Here is a 19526-nt window from a genome sequence, read left to right as displayed (position 1 = left end):
TAATACTTAGTTCCTATTTCTAAAAATCAATCAGCTTCTCCCCTAATTGTAATGCTAAAAGAATTACTCATCTATCTGCATACACACCTATTACTCTTATCTTAATAAAGTGGCTAAATAACACTAAATAACTAAATTCAAAATTGAAGTACCCTATTGGGTATGAGAATACAAGTGAGGTCAGCCTGGCCTACAACCCCAAGTTCTCTTTGATCAAAAAATATAAACTTAGTAACGTGACAATCCCTATGTACAGTCTGATGTTTAAAATTGCTTCTAATAAGTGTTTCTTAACACTTAGCTTTCGGTTTTATCATAATATACAGGTAAGTTAAAAGAATGAACCAAGCATACTTACCTTATTGCTCTGGATGTCGGGATGGGGTGGTGAATCAAAGTTTATTATGGCATGCAGAATATCATGTGTGAGGTTACTAAGGTGCAGTAATGGATTGGCAACTACTGTTTTGGCACTGGCAGTACAAGCAAAGAGGAGGGGTACCGAGGTTTGCTCTGACAGAGGGCTAGGAAATATGGGTTCTGATGTTTCCTTAAAAACAATGGGAAAAAAAAGGTTAATCATCTATTTAAAGTGGTAATTCACTACTTTACTATTTCAGAAATCTCTTGGAAAAACTTCAAAATAATTCAAAATTAAAAGCATAACAGATTACAGAATTAGGACCTGAGGAGGTCAACATTCCACCAATTATAGAGGAAAATGAGGGGACAATACCCTTTTATCCTAAGGAGAAGTTCATCACCTCACAAGGCACTCACGTAAGAATGCAGAGTATGAATGCAGCAGATCACAGGGCTTGACGGAGAATGATCCTGAAACCATTATACACACACTACGCTACAAACTCCTAACACAAAACGGTATTCCTTAAAGCAACCATAATGAAGAAAATCAACAACTTTAGTACTTAAAAACCAAAAGAGCAGTATCAAAAACCATTTCTCATGTGTGTACTATTTCAACTGGCCACTGTGTAACTTACATACCTGCTGAGATTCTTGTAAAAGCAAAATCAACTCCATTCTCACAGATGCAAGACCCCCTCCGTGGGATCCATGAAGTATGCAGTAACTCAGAAACATCCTCAAGAGTGACTGATATTTCAAAAGCCACCGTCTTTTTTCCTGAAAATTTTCTCTCAGTTGTTTCACTTTTGTTTGCTGAAGCAAATCTTCAGAATCTTCATTTAATCCAAATCCATCTCCATTTTCGTCCAGGGCAGACTGTAATTCTTCTCCATCTGAACAATAGTCACAGGTCCTCTGAAGAGCTATTACCTCTCTTTCAAGCCAGTGGTAGAGTTGGTAACGCAATTTTCCACCATCTATTTCATAGCCAGTAGATAAAGTACGAAGTTCTACGGTGAGAATCTTTAAACATGCTCTAAATTTTAACTGAACTGCAATTATGTCTTCTGATGGACTCAAAATATCATTTTCATCTAGTGTGCTGAGAGTGTCTGTATAATTAGAACTTGTTTCATCTACTTTTTTCACCGTTTTTCTCTGTAAAGGTTTCAGTTCTTTCATTGAAATAGGGAGATCATCATTTTCTTCATCGTTATCACTGTCCCATTTTAATTCTAAAGAGTCATCCTGAAATACAACGCTTGGTTGGCTCCAGTCGAAAGAAAGAGTGGAGTTTGTCTGCTTCTCTGAGGAACCCTCTGAAGAAGATCCAAAACCATTCATCACTGACTGTGACCAATCAACAGCAGAAGACTTATCTTCCCTTGCATCCAAGTTCACTGGAGAAGAAGGAGAATAGTCTTTACTAGTATCCAGAAAACTCGATGTTCTACAAAAAGGTTTTGTTTTCTTGATTACTTTTGGCATCTTTGATAATACTTCCAAAGCTAACATAGGACAGCCAGCTTTTAAATGAGCACTGGCAGTAGTAAAAAATAATCTTCTTTCACTTAAATTGATTGTTCCTGCCAGTTCACTTTTTCCCGTTAAACTCATGTGTGTAGACAATACATCAGATGATCCAAAATGACGTCTCAGCAACAGAGGATGCGTTCTTAGATAATTGTAGAAATTAAAAACTGCAGGATTACAGGCTGACATCATGACTTGATCTGAAAGTAAATTAAGTTTATCAGCTAAGAAAAATTCAAGAGTTGTACTGCAGTCCTTTTTCTCTATGGCACCTTTACCCACCTGGTCTTTTGACAGAATTTTACTAAGAGATCACACTCACACATGGCATTGAACAGACAAGAACACGTTTGTCATGAAAGTGTTTTAACATAAAAGGAGAACGGAGGTTATACTGATTTCCGCCTCTTCAGGTAATAATTTAAGATTATTTGAACATCCACTTACACACCCATAGTTCGTATTCTCCTCCTTCCCTCAACATCCCTTCCCAGTCTGCTGTGCTAAGTCTTCCTCATCTTCTCTACTTGAGGATGTTAAGAGTATCCTAGAGTTCAGTGCTTGGCTTCTTTTCTGTCTACACTCGCTGAGTGAACTCATACAGTGCCAAGGCTTCAAATACCATCTAGACATTGGTAACTTGCACATCTTTTTCAAGCCCAACTTCATCCTGTACATCTAGACTGCTATATCCAAAGGCCTACATTACATTTCCATTTACATGCAGATACTCTTTCCTCAAGGTCTCTTTATCTAGTGTGCTCTTAGCCTAAACCACTCTTTATCCAGATAGCTACTAGATAACTCACTCAGGTCTCTGTTCAAAGGTCAGCTTATCAGAGAGGGATTCTCTATCTAAAACAACACTCCCCCAAACCTGCTCCTGGTTTTCCTCATACCATTTACCTCAAGCTAAAAATCCAGGAGTTATCCTTGACTCTTACTCCCTTCACATCCAATCCTACCTAGTTTACCTGAAAATTATATTCCAAATCCCACCATTTTTCTGAGCCTCCGCTCTTATTATTCCAGTCCAAGCCACTATTACCTTTTAAAATTTTCTTCTAGAATAGAGAATTTGACTCTAAAAGTATGTGATCATTTATTAATCCCAAATCAAAATACACTTTTGACATGAATATGAGTAGGTATAAAAAAGTGACCGGCAAAGGCCTTTTCTTTTCCCCTTTCATTACAGACAAGTCAGTTTGGAAATCTTTAGCTCAGATGGCCAGGACATTTCAACAACTGAACGTGGCTTTCTCACAATTCTCTCACAGTAAGACTCGTGATATTCCTCATTAAATGATGCTATGTAAAAACCTATCAACTAAAATCTTTTCCAATTAGTACTTCAAGTGATATGACTGACACCAAGGATACCAGCTATTACAAATAATTCAATTCTACCTATGGAAAAATATTTGAAAAGCATATCCCATCATTTTTATATGATTTGATACAAAGATTCCATTTTATACTAACCTCTAGAAAAGCTTAAGCAAAAGGGATTTCTAAAACAAAAGGAGATCTTAAAAAAAGTAAATTATAAAAAATTCTCTACCTCACTCATCTCATAAAAAACTAATCCTATCACTTGTCAACTTTCTTTAAAGAATGTATTTTTATTATAAAAATTCCGAAACTAATTAACACACAAACTTGCACCTGAGAAAAATGGATTTTCTATCACTACTTTCCTCAAAATTTATATTCAAATGTTGATAATATTTATGTCGAATACACTGATTTTATAAAAACAGAAAATCCAAAGTTCTTGGTTTTCAAAGGATTTTTCTGAAAAAAGGATTTTCCTAAAAAAAAAAAAAAAACAAAAAAAACTGTATATACATAACTCTGTGTCCCCAACTAAATCTTAAAAGTCTTAGACCATGTTTTCAACTTGCTTTGTATTACCCTTAGCACCCAACAGTGTGTTCTGCACCCAGCAAATACTAAAACAACTCTGTATTATTAACATCTTAGAAATGCAGCTTACCATCATCCTCTCTGACTGGTTGCTTTATTAATGTTTCCAGAGCACCACTATAATCTTCCAAAATCCAATATGCCATACTCCGAAGAAAAGGATCATAATGCATACTTATGTTCAATGAATTGAGTTCACTGACAGGAGAATCAATTCCCAAAATTTTTTTACGTAAAATAGATTTATATGTTGCAGATGTATCAAATTCAGACTCATAGAGTCTTGCTATTACAAGAGCCAACTGAATGTCATTCAGTTTCTCAAGACATACCTTCAAAAAGAGAAATACTGGTTATCAATAAGCAGAAGCATCTTTCATTTTAAGATAAACTCGACTGACTCACTAATAACAGATGAAAAAAAAAAGCACTGTTAGTATCTGAAATTTTTAAAAATATTTATTCTTGAGAGAGAGGGAGACAGAGTGTGAGCAGGGGAGGGGCAGAGAAAGAAGGGAGACACAGAACTGGAAACAGGCTCCAGGCTCTGAGCTGTCAGCACAGAGCCTGATGTGGGGCTTGAACTGTGAGATCGTGACCTGAGCTGAAGTCAGACACTTAACCAACTGAGCCACCCAGGCACCCCTAGATGATAGGATTTTTAAAAGTCACTATTAAATATTACTATGTATTTATTAACCTTATGCAATTTCTGCTATTCTTAAATCAAATTAAAAAATAAAAATTTAAGCCTACATAAAAAGCTTAAAAGGCTGACAATGCTTCTTTTCATGTTTATTTACTTTTGGGAGAGAGAGAGAGAGACAGAGTGCAAGCAGGGGAGGGGCAGAGAGAGAGGGAGACACAGAATCTGAAGCAGGCTCCAGGCTCTGAGCTGCCAGCACAGAGCCTGACGTCCGAAATCATGTCCCAACACACAAACTGCGAAATCACAACCCAAGCCAAAGTCAGACACTCAACAAACTGAGCCATCCAGGCACCCCAACAATGCTTTTATTAAAAAAGTTTCATCATTACCTCAATTGCATCTCTGAGGCAACCAGCTAAAAGAAAAAATGCTGCAGAATGTTCAAATCTTTGTTTGCCTAACAAAGAAAAGGCATTCTTTAAAGCTGCTTTACGCCATCTCTCATCCTCAAAATTGTGTCCAAAAAACTGTGTCATCTTGGTGTCTTTTTGGGATCTATAAAGAAAAAAAATGTATGAAAATTTTGAAGCACAATGTTTCCACAGTCAGAACCAATTTTATAAAGTTAGCCATTTACAAGTTAAGACTCAAAGGAAACACTTGCCCATGTATGGATTACTATACATCTGCCTGCCCACTGGAGGATTACTGGTGATCAAAACCTAAGGAATTTATCCTGATTCAAAACAATCCTAAAAGATCTAGTCTCTGAGAAAACTGACTGGTGCCCATGATTTTCCCCTCAAAGTTGTATTCATATAGATTCACGTGGAACAGAGTGTGAAATAAATGGTGAACTATTTTTAGTAATCATGTTTATCAAGTCTTGCTGAGAACAAGTGAAAGAGAAAATTCCAAGTGATCCTTGCTCAAGAGTGGGGTCAGGGCCCACAGGAGGAGGGTAGTTTGGAGGGATAGCCTGGTCCATGAATCTATAATAGGGCAGAGGGTAGATGCCTGTTCCAGATTCCACCAATTCGTCTTCTTCCCCACTACAGAGACAAGTCTTTGGTTTAGTTCTTTGTTCCAAAGAAGTACCATGAGAAGTTCTTACAATAAGTAAGAAAATGGTTTCCTGGACTGATAAACCTAAAACCTAAAGTGATATCATCAAGATTTTTCTATTCTGGAAAACACTTGGGCTTCTTTCCTATGAATGTCTCCCTAAACACAAAAGTAACTAAGAATGTACATGAATCACAATTAACAAGAACAACAAATCTTGACTTTATTTCATACACTTGTTCCTTACGAAAAGTTTTCCATTTTGAAGCAGTTTTCTTACCTACCTATATAAGCCCCAAATCACAGCTTTCTTTCTCATTGCAAGGTAAAAAATGGCAGCATCTAAAGGATCATTCTTTCTATAAAAGGCTGCTTTAGCTACCTATAATTAGAAAATGTTGGTCAAAATTTCACGGAAACAATTTTTAAACAAACAAAATAACTTCTCTCACATACCACACCGACACACATTATTTCAATGACCAATGAATTAAGAAAATATGTGCACGAATGCATGGATGTTTATGTATACATACGCACACATATACACGTATTTTACACTTGAACGCATGCATTTTTTATAATTTCAAAAGTAATTCAGGGTGGTGGCCTCCAAAGACACAGAGAGGTGGGAACACATGGACAATGCTCTTCAGTACAAGCTCCTCAGTACTATTTTACTTTTCCAAGATGTATACACATCATTTTGTAAAAATCAGACACATACTAAGTAAATGTATCAACTACAATGGAAGAATTAGAATATAAACATTAAAATCCTGTATTAATGAGATATTTTGAAATATCATGGCTATTTCAAAGCATTTTACTGATTCACTTAAAAAATAGAAACAAGAAAGGGAGTAAGGAATGTTCTTTAAAGCAACACCTAAAATACATTAATTACTTCATTTTTCTACCACAATAAAATACAACTTACCTTTTCTATGCACTTGCGTAAGGTGCGGGTGTTCCGGACCCACCACCCCACGCCCATGGCTCTCAGTTCCGACCAGGTGGGATCATCTTTCTGCATGGCCGGCAGCATGCTCAGCAGTTCCTCCTCTGCTACCGAGTGAAACGCCCAGGCAAAATGACTAGTAGACAGGCCTGAATAAATGTCAAAAATAATGTTCATGGGAAATATAAATATGTTTATATAATGATTATCAGAAATGTGTGTGCCATATCTGTCATAAGGAAGTCTCAACTCTTTATGGGACTCACAGAAGCACAATTAAGACTTTAGGGTTGGAGGAAATAGGTTTTTTCTTTCGTTGTTTCTCCTAACAACTCTATCACTTCACTATTTTTTATAATAAGCACATATTTTCTATGATTAAAACACCTATTTTTAAAAAAGGTAAGAAAAAATGTTTTATGGAAAATGCTATTTTTCTGATTATTTTTGCTCTCTAGCTATTACCCATGATCTTTCCTTAGAAAATGAGAAACATTTAACGTACTATTCTATGCTGGAATGACTGTTATTCACAGCTGATTCTCACTTTCCTTTGGTCAATGTTTGTTTTGTGGATTGAATAACATGGAATTAAAACAGCATCAAGTAGATAGGACACCTCTCTGAAAAGAACTTAACAGGGTAGACTCTGGAATCAGATGATACAATAAACCCAGATCCATCCCTAACTATGTAACTGTGGACAAATTACTTCGACTCCTGATTGCTCAACTGCCTCATTTATAAAATGTGAATAATCACAGCACTACCTTATTACATTGTTGTGAGGATTAAAATACCAGAGTTTAAGCATTTAGAATAGAATCTTAAAGCATTTGAAATATCAGAGTTAAGGCATTTAGAATAATAACTATTATTACCCCTTATCACCACATTAGTCAGACACTTTTTTATGCACACAGTATCATTTACATCAGCAATTCTCTTAACCTACTGGCCCCTACATTTGGGGCTTACTGTTCAGCTTCCATTTGGTCTCTTCAGAGAGTTCATTTTCTTTGGTATTTCTGGGTGAAGTACATGCTTAATTATAAGATGTGGCTTTGAACATATATGGACTCAAAATTTTAATCTGATAGCAAATGCCAAGGAATCTGAAATGCCCACTATACTTTCTTTCCTTGGAAAGAAATATAGAAATTAAAAAAAAGAAAAACACCTATGCAGTAAATGGACTGCTATTCTGAACTGTTTTTAGATGTCTATTATCTCTCAACTAAGTTCAGTAATATTTCACAAATAATTAAACGATTAGATTTAGAATTTTAGTACTTTTCCAAAGCTAAATACAAAATGAAGGGAAGGAGGGAGGAGAAAGACAGAAAGAAAGGAAAAGAGAAAGCAAGAGACAGACAGACATCAATAAGAAGAGGCTAACCTCTGTCCCAATAACACTGTTTAACCCTGTAGCTCCAGTAATGCTGGAACCCAGCTGTACCTCTGAACTTCCTGGGCAATAAGCCAAGAAATACCCTGTTTTAAGTTACCTTAAACTTAAGTCAAATATTTCTGTTAATTTAAGGCCTAAGGTATATGAGAGTATCTGAAAGGTTAATGAACTAACATCTGAAATACACATTAATATTAACAGTAGTTTTGGGGTGAGTGAATTTTCCCTTTCTATGTTCTATACTCTTTATGTAAGACAATTAAAAACTATTATTTCTGGAACAAAAATGTTACTCAAATTTTGGGTAGAAAACTGAACTTTGATAAATGTTAAATAGAGCAAAGAAGAAAATCTAAACAAGTTGAAGAGAATAAAACAGTATTAATTGGTCTTAAATGTATGACGCATTTGAAAATGTAACACAGATTATTTAACTGCCCAATACCCATTTCTTCATTAAGTCTTTCCATCTACCAAAAAAATTCCAGTATTTTAAGCAAAGAAAATTAAATGGAAATAAATATTTTTACAAGTAAGTTAAGGACACTTAAAATGTGTCAAATTTGTCATTGTCATATCTGGGCAAAATGTTCTCAAGCCTCTCTACTTTAACTCTCTTTCCTTTTAATAGATTACTACCAAAATCACCTTGGTGAAGGAGCTGAGCTCGGTAAGCTGGAAGGGAAGTTGTAAGGAACGTATGAAGTCGAACAGCTAAAAGAAATTTTAACCCACATTCATCGAGAGTTTCTCCACCTATGAACAACAAAAACAATAACAAAGTATTTACTTTTTTGTATTTATAAGAAAACAATTTCATGACCAAACTTCAAGTAAATGTTAATAATTCTGGCATGTGGCATATGTCACAGCACCAAATACAGGAACAAAACATTCTGAAACCAACAAAAGTTACCGGTCTAATTATTATCTAATATTTCCTTTGTCTACACAAACAAACATCACAGACCAAAGTAGTACAGTTAGATATTTTGAAAAATATTAAAGGGAATGAATTGACTCGGGGTTAGCGATATTTTTCATAACTCAACCTCCTCCCAACCTCCTCTGATCTGATCTTGTTTAAATTAAAATGTAACTAAATTTTAAAATAGTTTAACCTTCAGTCTGCAATTCCATGTTGATTCAAGCCATAGACCCATCCCAATAATCAACTGCTAACATAGGAAAAAATAGTTACGTATTTTCCTTTCAAACACAGTTCAAGGGGCGCATCCTACTGACCTATGCACAAGGCCAGACTTGTTAATTTCAAATCTTACTGAGATCTGATGGGAATTCTACCTTCCAATTTTTTTTTTTTTTTGTAACTCAGATTAAGAAGAAAAAAATGCTCTCTGGGTGAGGAAAAGACCTAATTTTATTATACTTATTTTTGTTATGCTAAGCAGGAGTATACATTACTGCTAATTTTAAAGAACCTCAATATTTTAAAAACCCATTAACAGGGGCACCTGGCTGGCTCACTCGGTTAAGTATCCAATTTATGGGTTTCTGCCCAGGTCAGGATCTCAAGGTCTGTGGGATTGAGCCCCGCGTCAGGCTCCACAATGATAGCATGGAGCATGCTTGGGACTCTCTCCCTCTCTCTCTCTCTCTGCCCCTCAACCTCTCTACATGCATGCAAACTCTCTTCTAAACTTAAAAAAAAAAAAAAAATTAACAGTGATTACAACAGGAGAAAAAGCAGAAAGCACCTTTTACTTTCAGGTATTTAAAGTGATTATTTAACAAGAAGGTTAACTTTTGCCAAACTCAAAAGGATTCGATTGGATCTTTAACATTATTAAGCAGACATCAGGCAAAAATGACTGGCATAGTGACTCTCTGCATACTCTCTCAAAGTACTATGATTTACGGAAAAATAGTATCTATTAAAGTTAAAACTATCATGAAGGTATAGTAATAATGATTTTAAAAACCGTCCTGGGCATAATTTTTATAAAAATTACTTAAGATTATTTTCTGCATAAGTAAGTAGAACGGTGACCAGCTGTTCTGCCACTCCTGTACCTAGTTTAGTTTTACCTTGGCTTCTGTCTCTGCTTTCTCCGATATCAGTGCTGGTAGTTGCGATTGTGTCTGCTAAGGCCATCAGAGACATCTGCTCCATCCGGCTGAGTCCTGGTAAACTAGAATGAAGTAAGTGGCCAGAGAGAACCTGAGCGTGCTCAGGACCAAAGTAAGTTGGACTGTATTGTGAAAGGTCGATAACCCTGGGCTTTGTGTTTTCTTCATCTGTCTCTAACACATGATTATCAGTCATTAAAGTCGGGATCTGAAAAAGCTCATCATAACTTTCTTTTGACAACTGGTTTGAGTTGTTTAAAGTACTTTGATTACTAGATTTCTCTAAAGACGCATAACAGCTATCGTCATCTGCTGCAAGTAAGGCATATAAAGGAAGCGGAGGGACAGAATCTATTTCTGTATAATCTGTATTTTCACTTTTGTTGAAAGCCTGGGGATCTCTGGTAGTGCTTCCACTAGCACTGATGGTGAGAGATCTAAGGCGACGCTCGTGGTTGGATTCGGCTTCATTCAGAGCCACAACCTCTCCAGCAATGCACTTGACAAGGTGCGACAAGATGGCCTTTGCTCTCCGAACTTTGCCAAGGTCCATGAGTTCTAAAAGCTGCAAAGGATGGTACTGAGGTAAAGTTGGGGAAAGAACATGAGCTGCTTCAAAAAGACCTGAATCTTCTGTGTCTACAGAAGGATCAAAGGCAGTTCTCTTTCCACAGATTTTCTGTGCAAGACTGGTCATGGATCGAGTCAGAGTTTTCTTTGGAGGATGTAATCCAGAACTTGATGAGTTACTCTGTTTTATTAAACTTATTATAGATGGAGTGCTCCCATTGTAGGACTCTGTGACAACGGGTTCTTGTTTAGAAGATGGCTGCCACTGGGAATATACATGCATTTCACAGTCCATGCCTACCACCAGGATGCCATCCCGGACCCATGACAAAGAAACAGGAAAAGGTGGAGAGCCTTCTACTGAAGAAACCAAATCCATACTTCTTAATAGCACAAATTTAGAAAGAGGCACAGCTTTAGTGCTTTCCCAGAGAGGAAATGCGAGGCTTTCCTTACCAGCCTGTTCTTGTACCTTGCCAGCCAGGGGTCCATACATAAAAAGTTTTGATCCAATTCCTACAGTGAGGATATGAGAACCATCCTCTCTGGACATCCAATCTAAGTGAACTAAATGCTTTGTGTTGGATGTGATACTCTCTTTACTGGAGAAATACACCTCTTGCTTATTGTAAGCCACTAAGTTGCTATCAATACTAATGCCAGAATCTAACACTGTATTTAATTCGTCTAAATGAATTGTCTGTTCAAGGACCCAACAGGAACCTCCTGTAGACTCACATTCAAAAATGCTTACATGCATCAAGAAGTCCTGAGAAGACCTACTATTAGATGCAGGCTGCTTATAAGCTACTGCTAACCGATTTGTATGTGCACAGCTAACTTCTACAGGCCTACCAGGGACGGTTATACTACTATTGCTATGAAGTCCATCCTCAATAAGTAACGGCCATTCTTCCCAAATGTATACAAGATCCATTTTTCCATTCTTCAATGTGGCAGATTCTCCATCTGTTACTCTGCATCTCCAGAATCTTACTTTCTCATCCGAGCATGAAGTTGCCAATAAATAAGGAGCACTGCACACAGGATATATGGAAGAAGAACTCAGATGTCCTAAAACAAAAATGATCTATTAACAAAATGTCAAATTGGATAAGTATTTCTGTTTTCATGTACTAAAGGTTTTAGTCTTTGTACGAACTCCTGTTAACAACGTGACAGCCTATATTTAGTTTAAGAGTCAACAAGATCAGTAAAATGCTTTCAGTGACGTCAAAAAGGTATACATAAAGGGCAATATTACCAAAACTGAGAACTGGAAGAGAACTCTGAGGTGGTCTGCTTCAATTCCTACATTTAATAGGTAAGGACCTTTGACCAAATGTATGATGTATCTTACACTAAATCAAACACAAGCTAGAATGACGCAGAGTTAGAAAACCTGAAATCTAATGCTGGTTTCTCAAGCCAGTAGTCTTTTCAACTCTGCTCATTTTATATATTAGTATGCATCTCATTTTAAAGATACCAATATATTTTTAAAACTGTGTCAACATTTCCTGGCTCCTTCTCTTTCATCTTTTTCAATACAATTTTGTAAGCAGCCCATGCTTACTGAAGTACTAGGTGAGCCCTCCGTAACTGATGTCTATGTGACATTACTGATGCTGAGAAGATTCTTAAGTGGGACAAAACATTTGCCATCCTTAATGTAATGACACACTCTTTTAATTTCCTAAACTACTGGCAAACTTCTTTTTCTTCAAGATGGTAGTGACTATTTTAGGTTCCTAGCCACAGGGTCTCTGATGCATCTATTCCACTCTAGGAGTCTAGAGCAAAAGCAGGTATACACAAAAGTAGACAAATACGAGTAGCTATGTTCAATCAAACTTATTTACAAAACAGGTAGGTAGCCCATAGTTTGCTAACCCATGAACTAATTACAACATAGAAATGTTATATAAGATATCTATCATATTTTAAAAGCATTTCAACATAATTTTAATAAAGTTTTTTTTAAGTCCTCATGGAGGATAGCAGTGTTGTGAAAGGACACAATTAGCATTGTCCATTGGTATGTCTGAGCTGAGTAGAGAGTAGCTGACCTTAATAGTTTTGATATTAAAAAAAAAAATTAAGACTAGGAAAAACGCTTTTTCTCTATGCTATTTTTTGCCAAACAAAATGAATTTCTCCTTTTTCCCTAGAACTCCTACTCTTCTGCCAAACTCAAGTTGGGCCAAAGTTAAATAAGAGGGCTGTTTTTAGAAATATTTCTCTTAGATTTCCCATATTATTTTAATTGGAGTTCAGTAGTGAAGATCCAACTATTCTGGCTAAGGGAACAGTTCTTAAAATTGTGTCAATACAAACATCATTCTTTTTCAAACTTTTTCTTTGCATTAATGCTTCTTTCAGTAAAATATACAAAGAAACAAAATTACAAGTTATTAAAACAATGTTAATACCCCAGCTCCTAACTTCACCGATGAGAAAAGTATTTGATAATGGCATGGCAAATTGAAAAGCATTCAAAGTCATCAGTTCAAAAAATGACAGAGAAGTAGAAAAGACCAAATGCACACTGTGACTATGAAACTCAAAGAAGTGCGTAATAAAAGGTGATTTTGTCTTGGTTTTCCTGATACCCTAGAATCGTGGTTCTTCATCTATTGTATGAATTAGAATCACCTGGGACCCTTGTTGAAACAGCCTGTGAGGTGCACCAGCATTTGTGATTCAGTACACCTGGGAGGGTGTAGCCCAAGAATTTTTATTTCTAACAAGTTCCCAGATAATGCTGATGCTGCTGGTCTGGAGATCACATTTTGAGAACCACTGCTCTAGATTAAAGATGATAAATATTACGAGGAACGACCCACTCAAAATCCCTCAGAGCACACAGCTCCAGGCAGCCACGACCAACATTATCAAAGTTGGCAAATAAGGCACAAACTTGTTACTATCTCTGCCCTGGAAACGCTCAGTTTTTCTTCATAAAGACATCATGAAAATTTGTTTTGGAAATCACTACTTAATGCTACAACTCGCTGACAAATGTCAGACATCTGAAAACATAATGAGAACCTAAGTTTTCAGTTTAAGGTAAAGAGAGTGTTTCCATTTCTGCTTCCATGTGCATTTAAGAACAGGTAGCTATGCCTCTTTTTAAATACCTTACTGAATATTCATAGATTACAAAGTTTGAGTAGTCTCTTTTTACAAACTTTACAAACCTGCTGATGGCTTAACACTTATTATCTCAACTCCTTCTGGCAAATTCAATTCTTGGCTATAAACCATTTCTGAAGACAGAGTTAACTTGCTGGTACTCTGGAGATTTGCTCTGCAAGCCTGATACTTCTGTGAAAAAGGAGACAGGATCTTCTCTGGAGAAGACGAATAATGTTCTTCTGGTTGCCAAACTGCTTCAGATATTTTTGTATCTACTTTTTCATCTATAAAACATAAGAAAAGAACCAAAAACCAGGGGGAAAGGGGGAATCCCTGTAAGTATTAAAATTACTACATTTTATAATCCAAAAGCCTTATAAAAGATTTTAAAACATACTAATATGATTTTTTACAATAAGAAAATGAGAGAATCAGTTTGCTTTTTCAATTAATTGAATAAACTACAGTTACCTTCACTCAATAAGAATAGCTTTAAAAAATATGCAGTGAACTATCTAACCACATATAATTTGTTAATTTAAGCCTAAAGTTCAAAAAAAATTAAAAAGACTCACCTAATGAGACAGGAATGGACTTTAAATGTAAATTCCACATGTGTAACAATGATTGGTTGTCTTGGGTGCACTCTATTACAATTAGGTAGAATTTCTCAGAAAATCCATTAGGTGAGCTGCCTGTTGGTATTAATAATTTTCACCATTAACATGGATAAATGAGACAACTTATTAAATACACCAAGTTAAAATAAGTGAATTAAAAAAAATTAAAACCCTTACCTAAAATTCTACATAGAAAGTAACATTATAGAGTGCAATCAACTTTTTTACCACATGAATTTCTATCAACTTGAAATTTTAACAATTATATGTATGCTATGCTTAAATTTCATCTTTGAATTGACAGGCTTAAAAAATCACATATCACAGTCATCACTGTCACATCATTCACATAGGTTACACTATAATAAGGAAATTTCTGAACAGAGACGATGTGACACATACTTTAAATGAACACATAATGGGGTGCCTGGGTGGCTCAGTCAGTTAAGCATCAGACTTCGGCTCAAGTCATGATCTCACAGTTCCTAGATTCCAGACCTGCCGGGCTCTGTGCTAACAGCTGGGAGCCTGCAGCCTGCTTCAGATTCTGTGTCTCCCTCTCTCTCTGCCCCTCCCCTGCCTGTGCTCTGTCTCACTCTCTCTCAAAATCAAATAAACATTAAAAAAAATTTTTTTAATGAGCACTACTACCATGATTAAAATTGTGTTGCCAAACACAATTCAAAGTAAATAACTTCCATAATGGAATGATCTATTAATGATGTTTATCTAAGAACCAAACCAAAAAAAAGTATTTATTTAATTATTCATCATATTATTTAAGAAAATTTTTCTTGGTCAAAACTCCATGATTTAAGCAGGGCATAAGCTGCTCAAAATAAACCAAAAAACTGCAACTAAAATATAAAATCAGTGACTCATTATTAACTGAAATAAAATGGACCTGGTTTAATGATAAATTTTATCCAAGTCTTCTTGGTTACAAGCTAATCTTCATTATGTACAAAATTATGTAAAGAAAAATTATAGAAACTATTTAAAACCATACAGCATATAAAAATCAGGAAAAAAAAACACACACAAATCATATTGTGTTACAAGACTAAATGAAAAGGTAACTTTGGTAACGTGTTCCAGGTGAGTTAGGCATTTACAGCACAAGAATTAAGGGGAGGGAAAGGATAAGGGATAATAACTAAAGACAAAAGATCAGAGATCAATCTATTTCTGATAATTTTACTAACAAGAAAGAATGTCCTATTAATGAAAGTATCTGTGAAATATTTCTTCTCTTCTTAACATTATAGCAAAATAAGATGAACATTTTGGGTGTTTTCTAGAAAACTGCAATAATGAAGATAATAGCTTTTGAGTAAAAGTAAGAATTCCCTGAATATTTTAAGAAAAACTAGAAAAAAGACTTAAAGAGAAAAAAAAAGTTTAAAATTAAAGACTCATAGAAAAGAAAATGCTGGAATAGATTATGATCACAACAAACTCAACCTTAAGCATAAGAGAGTAATTTCTTTTAAAAACCTTAAAGAGATTTGGATCATTACAATATTAATATTATTAATATTTTAATATATGAAAGGAATTATAAAGAACATTTTGTTGATATAAATAACCCTTTATCTTGTACCTGACATCTTTATTTACCAATTTTAGTATCTTTCTATCCTTATATTCAGAACTTACCAAAGCACTGTGTTGTTGCACAGTTCATGAATTCTCAGAGAAAATGACAGACTAAGTGAAAACAGTGGTAAGAAATTAGATATTTGACATAATGGTGCGAAACTCAAAAGAAAAGAAAAATAGAAAAAGGTAGAATTAAGAAATAATGCACAAGAGGAGTAAGACAAATAATCAGGAACAAATATAAAATGAAAATAATATTACTTGAGGCTTAATAATGGACTTTTAAAAGCAACAGGCACAAAAAACCAAAACCAACGAACAAACAAAAAACCTGGAAAACAAAAGCAGCAGGCACAAGCTGTATGTATGGTTCATGTGCAAGGAAAGTCATTTCTGAGTTTGGTTTGGCTCCGTACGTGAAACTGATGACCAAGAAATTTTAGTTTCATTTTGTTCTGTTTTCCTTTATGAAAAGTAACAGTTAATTCTGAGTGTAGGAGTTTAATATAATTTTTTTAAATGTTTAACTTGAAAGTATTAAGACACTTAGTCTTTATAATTTGAAGTTTTAAGCTACTGCTTTAAAATTTTTTGTTTTAATGTTTATTTTTGAGGGAAAGGGGCAGAGAGAGAGGGAGACAGGGAATCCAAAGCAGGCTCTGCGCTTTTTTAATGCAAAGTCCAATGTGGCGCTTGAACTCACCACCATGAGATCATGACCCGAGCCAAAGAAGGACGCTCAACCGACTGAGCCACCCAAGCGCCCCAAAATACTGGTATTTATATGCTAAATAATATCAGAAACCTACATAGGAAAATTTTAAGTTCACATAGATGGTATGAAATACTATATCAACTTATCTTCATTAACTGCTTAATATACTCTAGATAATATTTCTCACTTCATAAAAAAATTATTCTTTACCTGCATCAGACAATATTCTGTCTTTTCCCAGACTTTTCTTCTCGAGGTTATTCAAAATGAAATCTTCTTGAAAAACATGAAGCAGCTGGGTTTTTCTGCCTTGCTGAATGTAAATAAATACCAACATATATAAGTTGACATATGTGTTATTTACCTAATGCTAAGTGGCCAGAAAAATAATACTTACAAGTTTGGTAATGGGATCTAATGCGATAATGCATCCTGGCCTGGCTGTTGACTGCTGACTTACTATGTTAAACACTTCACCAACATATTTCTGTTTAAAAAAAAAAAAAATGGTATCTCCTTTATTAAACAATTAAATTAAAAAATAATTAACATGAAATTTCAGGCATAGTAGAGAAATAAGTTCAAGTGGGGCTAAATAAGTCCCTAAGTTGCTCTCATCATAAACATTCTGGGACTTTACCTTACCTAATTATGTTGGAATGAATAAGAATTATGGCTCAGTTGGTACAGAGAAAAACAAAAGCAGTGTGCGGTGACTGCTAGGGGAAAGAATATTTCACATCTATAAATATGAAGGACTGACTTCAATCTCATGGAAATATTCTAAGAATCAATGCTTTTCAGGCATTAATTTAAAAAAATTTTTTTTTTTTACCGTTTATATATTACTGAGAGACCGAGAGAGACAGAGCCTGAGCATGGGAGGGGCAAAGAGAGAGGAAACACAGAATCCGAAGCAGGCTCCAGGCTCTGAGCTGTCAGAACAGAGCCCGGCACGGGGTTCGAACTCATAAACCGCGAGATCATGACCTGAGCTGAAGTTGGACGCTTAACCAACTGAGCCACCCAGGTGTCCCTTCGGGGATTAATTTTGAGGTAAGAAAGATGGAGCTAAAGAAACAAGCTGATATATTATGGCTATATGCTGATTTCTCAAGCTACTTATGTCCTGACTACTCTAGTCAAGGTCACATTGTTAAATTTGATCTTCAACACACTTAATCTATGAGCAGCATTTGATTCTGGTGATCACTCCCTTCTTGAACTGTCTTCACTCGGCTTCCACTATACACCACATTTACCCCACTTTCAACAATGGCATGCTCCAGGGTTCAATCCTATCACTTCTCCTTTTCTTCAGTGATCTCATTCAGCTCCATGCTTTTAAATTTATATTCTGACAACTACTCATTTTATATCTTCAGACTGGGCTTCCCTCTAAACTACAGACTAGCTTACTAGGTCTCCTAGGTGTCAAACAGTCATCTCAACATTAACATGTCCAACACCAGGCTCTCAAAAATCCATGCTCTTCAAAATCTGCTACTTATACATTCTTCTCAACTCAAGGTCATTCTATTCTTCCTTGTGCTCACACACAAATGTGGGGCATCATCCTCTTTTGCTCATACAAGCCCGAATCCAGTTCAATCTTGCCTATTTGATGTTCAAACCACATCCAGATTTGTCCAATTCTTTTTTTTTAAATATAATTTCTTGTCAAATTGGTTTCCATACAACACCCAGTGCTCATCCCAACAACTGCCCTCTTCCCTGCCCATCACCCACTTTCACCTCCCCTGCACCCCCCAACAACCCTCAGTTTGTTCTCAGAATTTAAGAGTCTCTTACGGTTTGCCTCCCTCTCTCTCTGTAACTTTATTTTTCCCCCTTCCCCTCCCCCCTGGTCTTCTGTTGAGTTTCTCAGGATCCACATATGAGTGAAAACATATGGTATCTGTCTTTCTTTGCCTGGCTTATTTCACTTAGCATAATGCCCTCCAGTTGTTGCAAATGGCCAGATTTCATTCCTTCTCATTGCCAAGTAGTATTCCTTTGTATACATAAACCACATCTTCTTTATCCATTCGTCAGTTGATGGACATTTAGGCTTTTTCCATAATTTGGTTATTGTTGAAAGTGCTGTTATAAACATTGAGGTACATGTGCCCCTATGCATTAGCACTTCTGTATCTTTGGGTAGATTCCTAGCAGTGCTATTGCTGGGTCATAGGGTAGTTCTACTTTTAATTTTTTGAGGAACCTCCACACTGTTAAGATTGGTCCAAATCTTACCATCTTTATCACTACCACTTGCTACCATTACAAGCCCCTTTGAGACTGTCTCTTGGACTACTATAAAGATTCTTGGATTGGCCTTTCTGATTCCACTTCTGCTCCTATGTCTAATCTATACAACAGCAAGAGAAATCCTTTCAAAACCTAAGATCACATCAATCTGTCAATGGTTTCCATGTTCTTCAGATTAAAAGCCAAAGTTACCAAAATGGGCCATACAGCCCATTGTATGATCTGGCCAGGCTGATTTTCCAACTTTATCCCTGACTACGTTCCACCTCACTTACTCAGCTCCAGTCACAATATCCTCCTTGCTGCTCCTGTACATACTAAACATGCTCTGACCTCAGCATCTTTGCACTAGCTGTTCCTCTTCCTAACATACTCTTTCTCTAAATATTCACATAGCTAGCTCCTTCATCTCCATTAGATCCTTTCTCAAACGGTACCTTCTCTGTAAGGCTTATCCTGACCAGCCCCTTATTTGGCATTCTCTACTACTTCTGCGACATGGTTTCTCTCCACAGTATTTATTAATATATTTTTACCTTTTTTCCTATAGCCCTTCACTAGAATGTAAGCTCAGATTTTTGTCTGCTCTCTTCACATCTAAA

The 19526-nt window shown here is 35.9% G+C and overlaps 1 protein-coding gene across 7 annotated transcripts in view; it reads right to left on the bottom strand.

Annotated features, from left to right (window-relative positions):
• DMXL1 (Dmx like 1) overlaps positions 1-19526 on the bottom strand; it is a 133872-nt gene that overhangs the window by 63587 nt on the left and 50759 nt on the right. For all 7 annotated transcript variants that reach the window (XM_042982635.1, XM_042982636.1, XM_007086873.3 and 4 more), the window contains exons 14-25: positions 17051-17140; positions 16864-16966; positions 14292-14411; positions 13779-14000; positions 9967-11652; positions 8566-8673; positions 6486-6655; positions 5830-5927; positions 4870-5035; positions 3902-4163; positions 1009-2102; positions 359-550 (exon numbers count right to left, since the gene is read on the bottom strand). In XM_042982635.1, the coding sequence (XP_042838569.1) occupies positions 359-550; positions 1009-2102; positions 3902-4163; positions 4870-5035; positions 5830-5927; positions 6486-6655; positions 8566-8673; positions 9967-11652; positions 13779-14000; positions 14292-14411; positions 16864-16966; positions 17051-17140 (4311 nt within the window). The remainder of the gene's footprint in view (positions 1-358; positions 551-1008; positions 2103-3901; positions 4164-4869; positions 5036-5829; positions 5928-6485; positions 6656-8565; positions 8674-9966; positions 11653-13778; positions 14001-14291; positions 14412-16863; positions 16967-17050; positions 17141-19526) is intronic.

The sequence above is a fragment of the Panthera tigris genome, chromosome A1 (assembly GCF_018350195.1).
Source record: "Panthera tigris isolate Pti1 chromosome A1, P.tigris_Pti1_mat1.1, whole genome shotgun sequence".
Classification (NCBI taxonomy): domain Eukaryota; kingdom Metazoa; phylum Chordata; class Mammalia; order Carnivora; family Felidae; genus Panthera; species Panthera tigris.
This window is presented reverse-complemented; position numbering and strand designations above follow the sequence as displayed.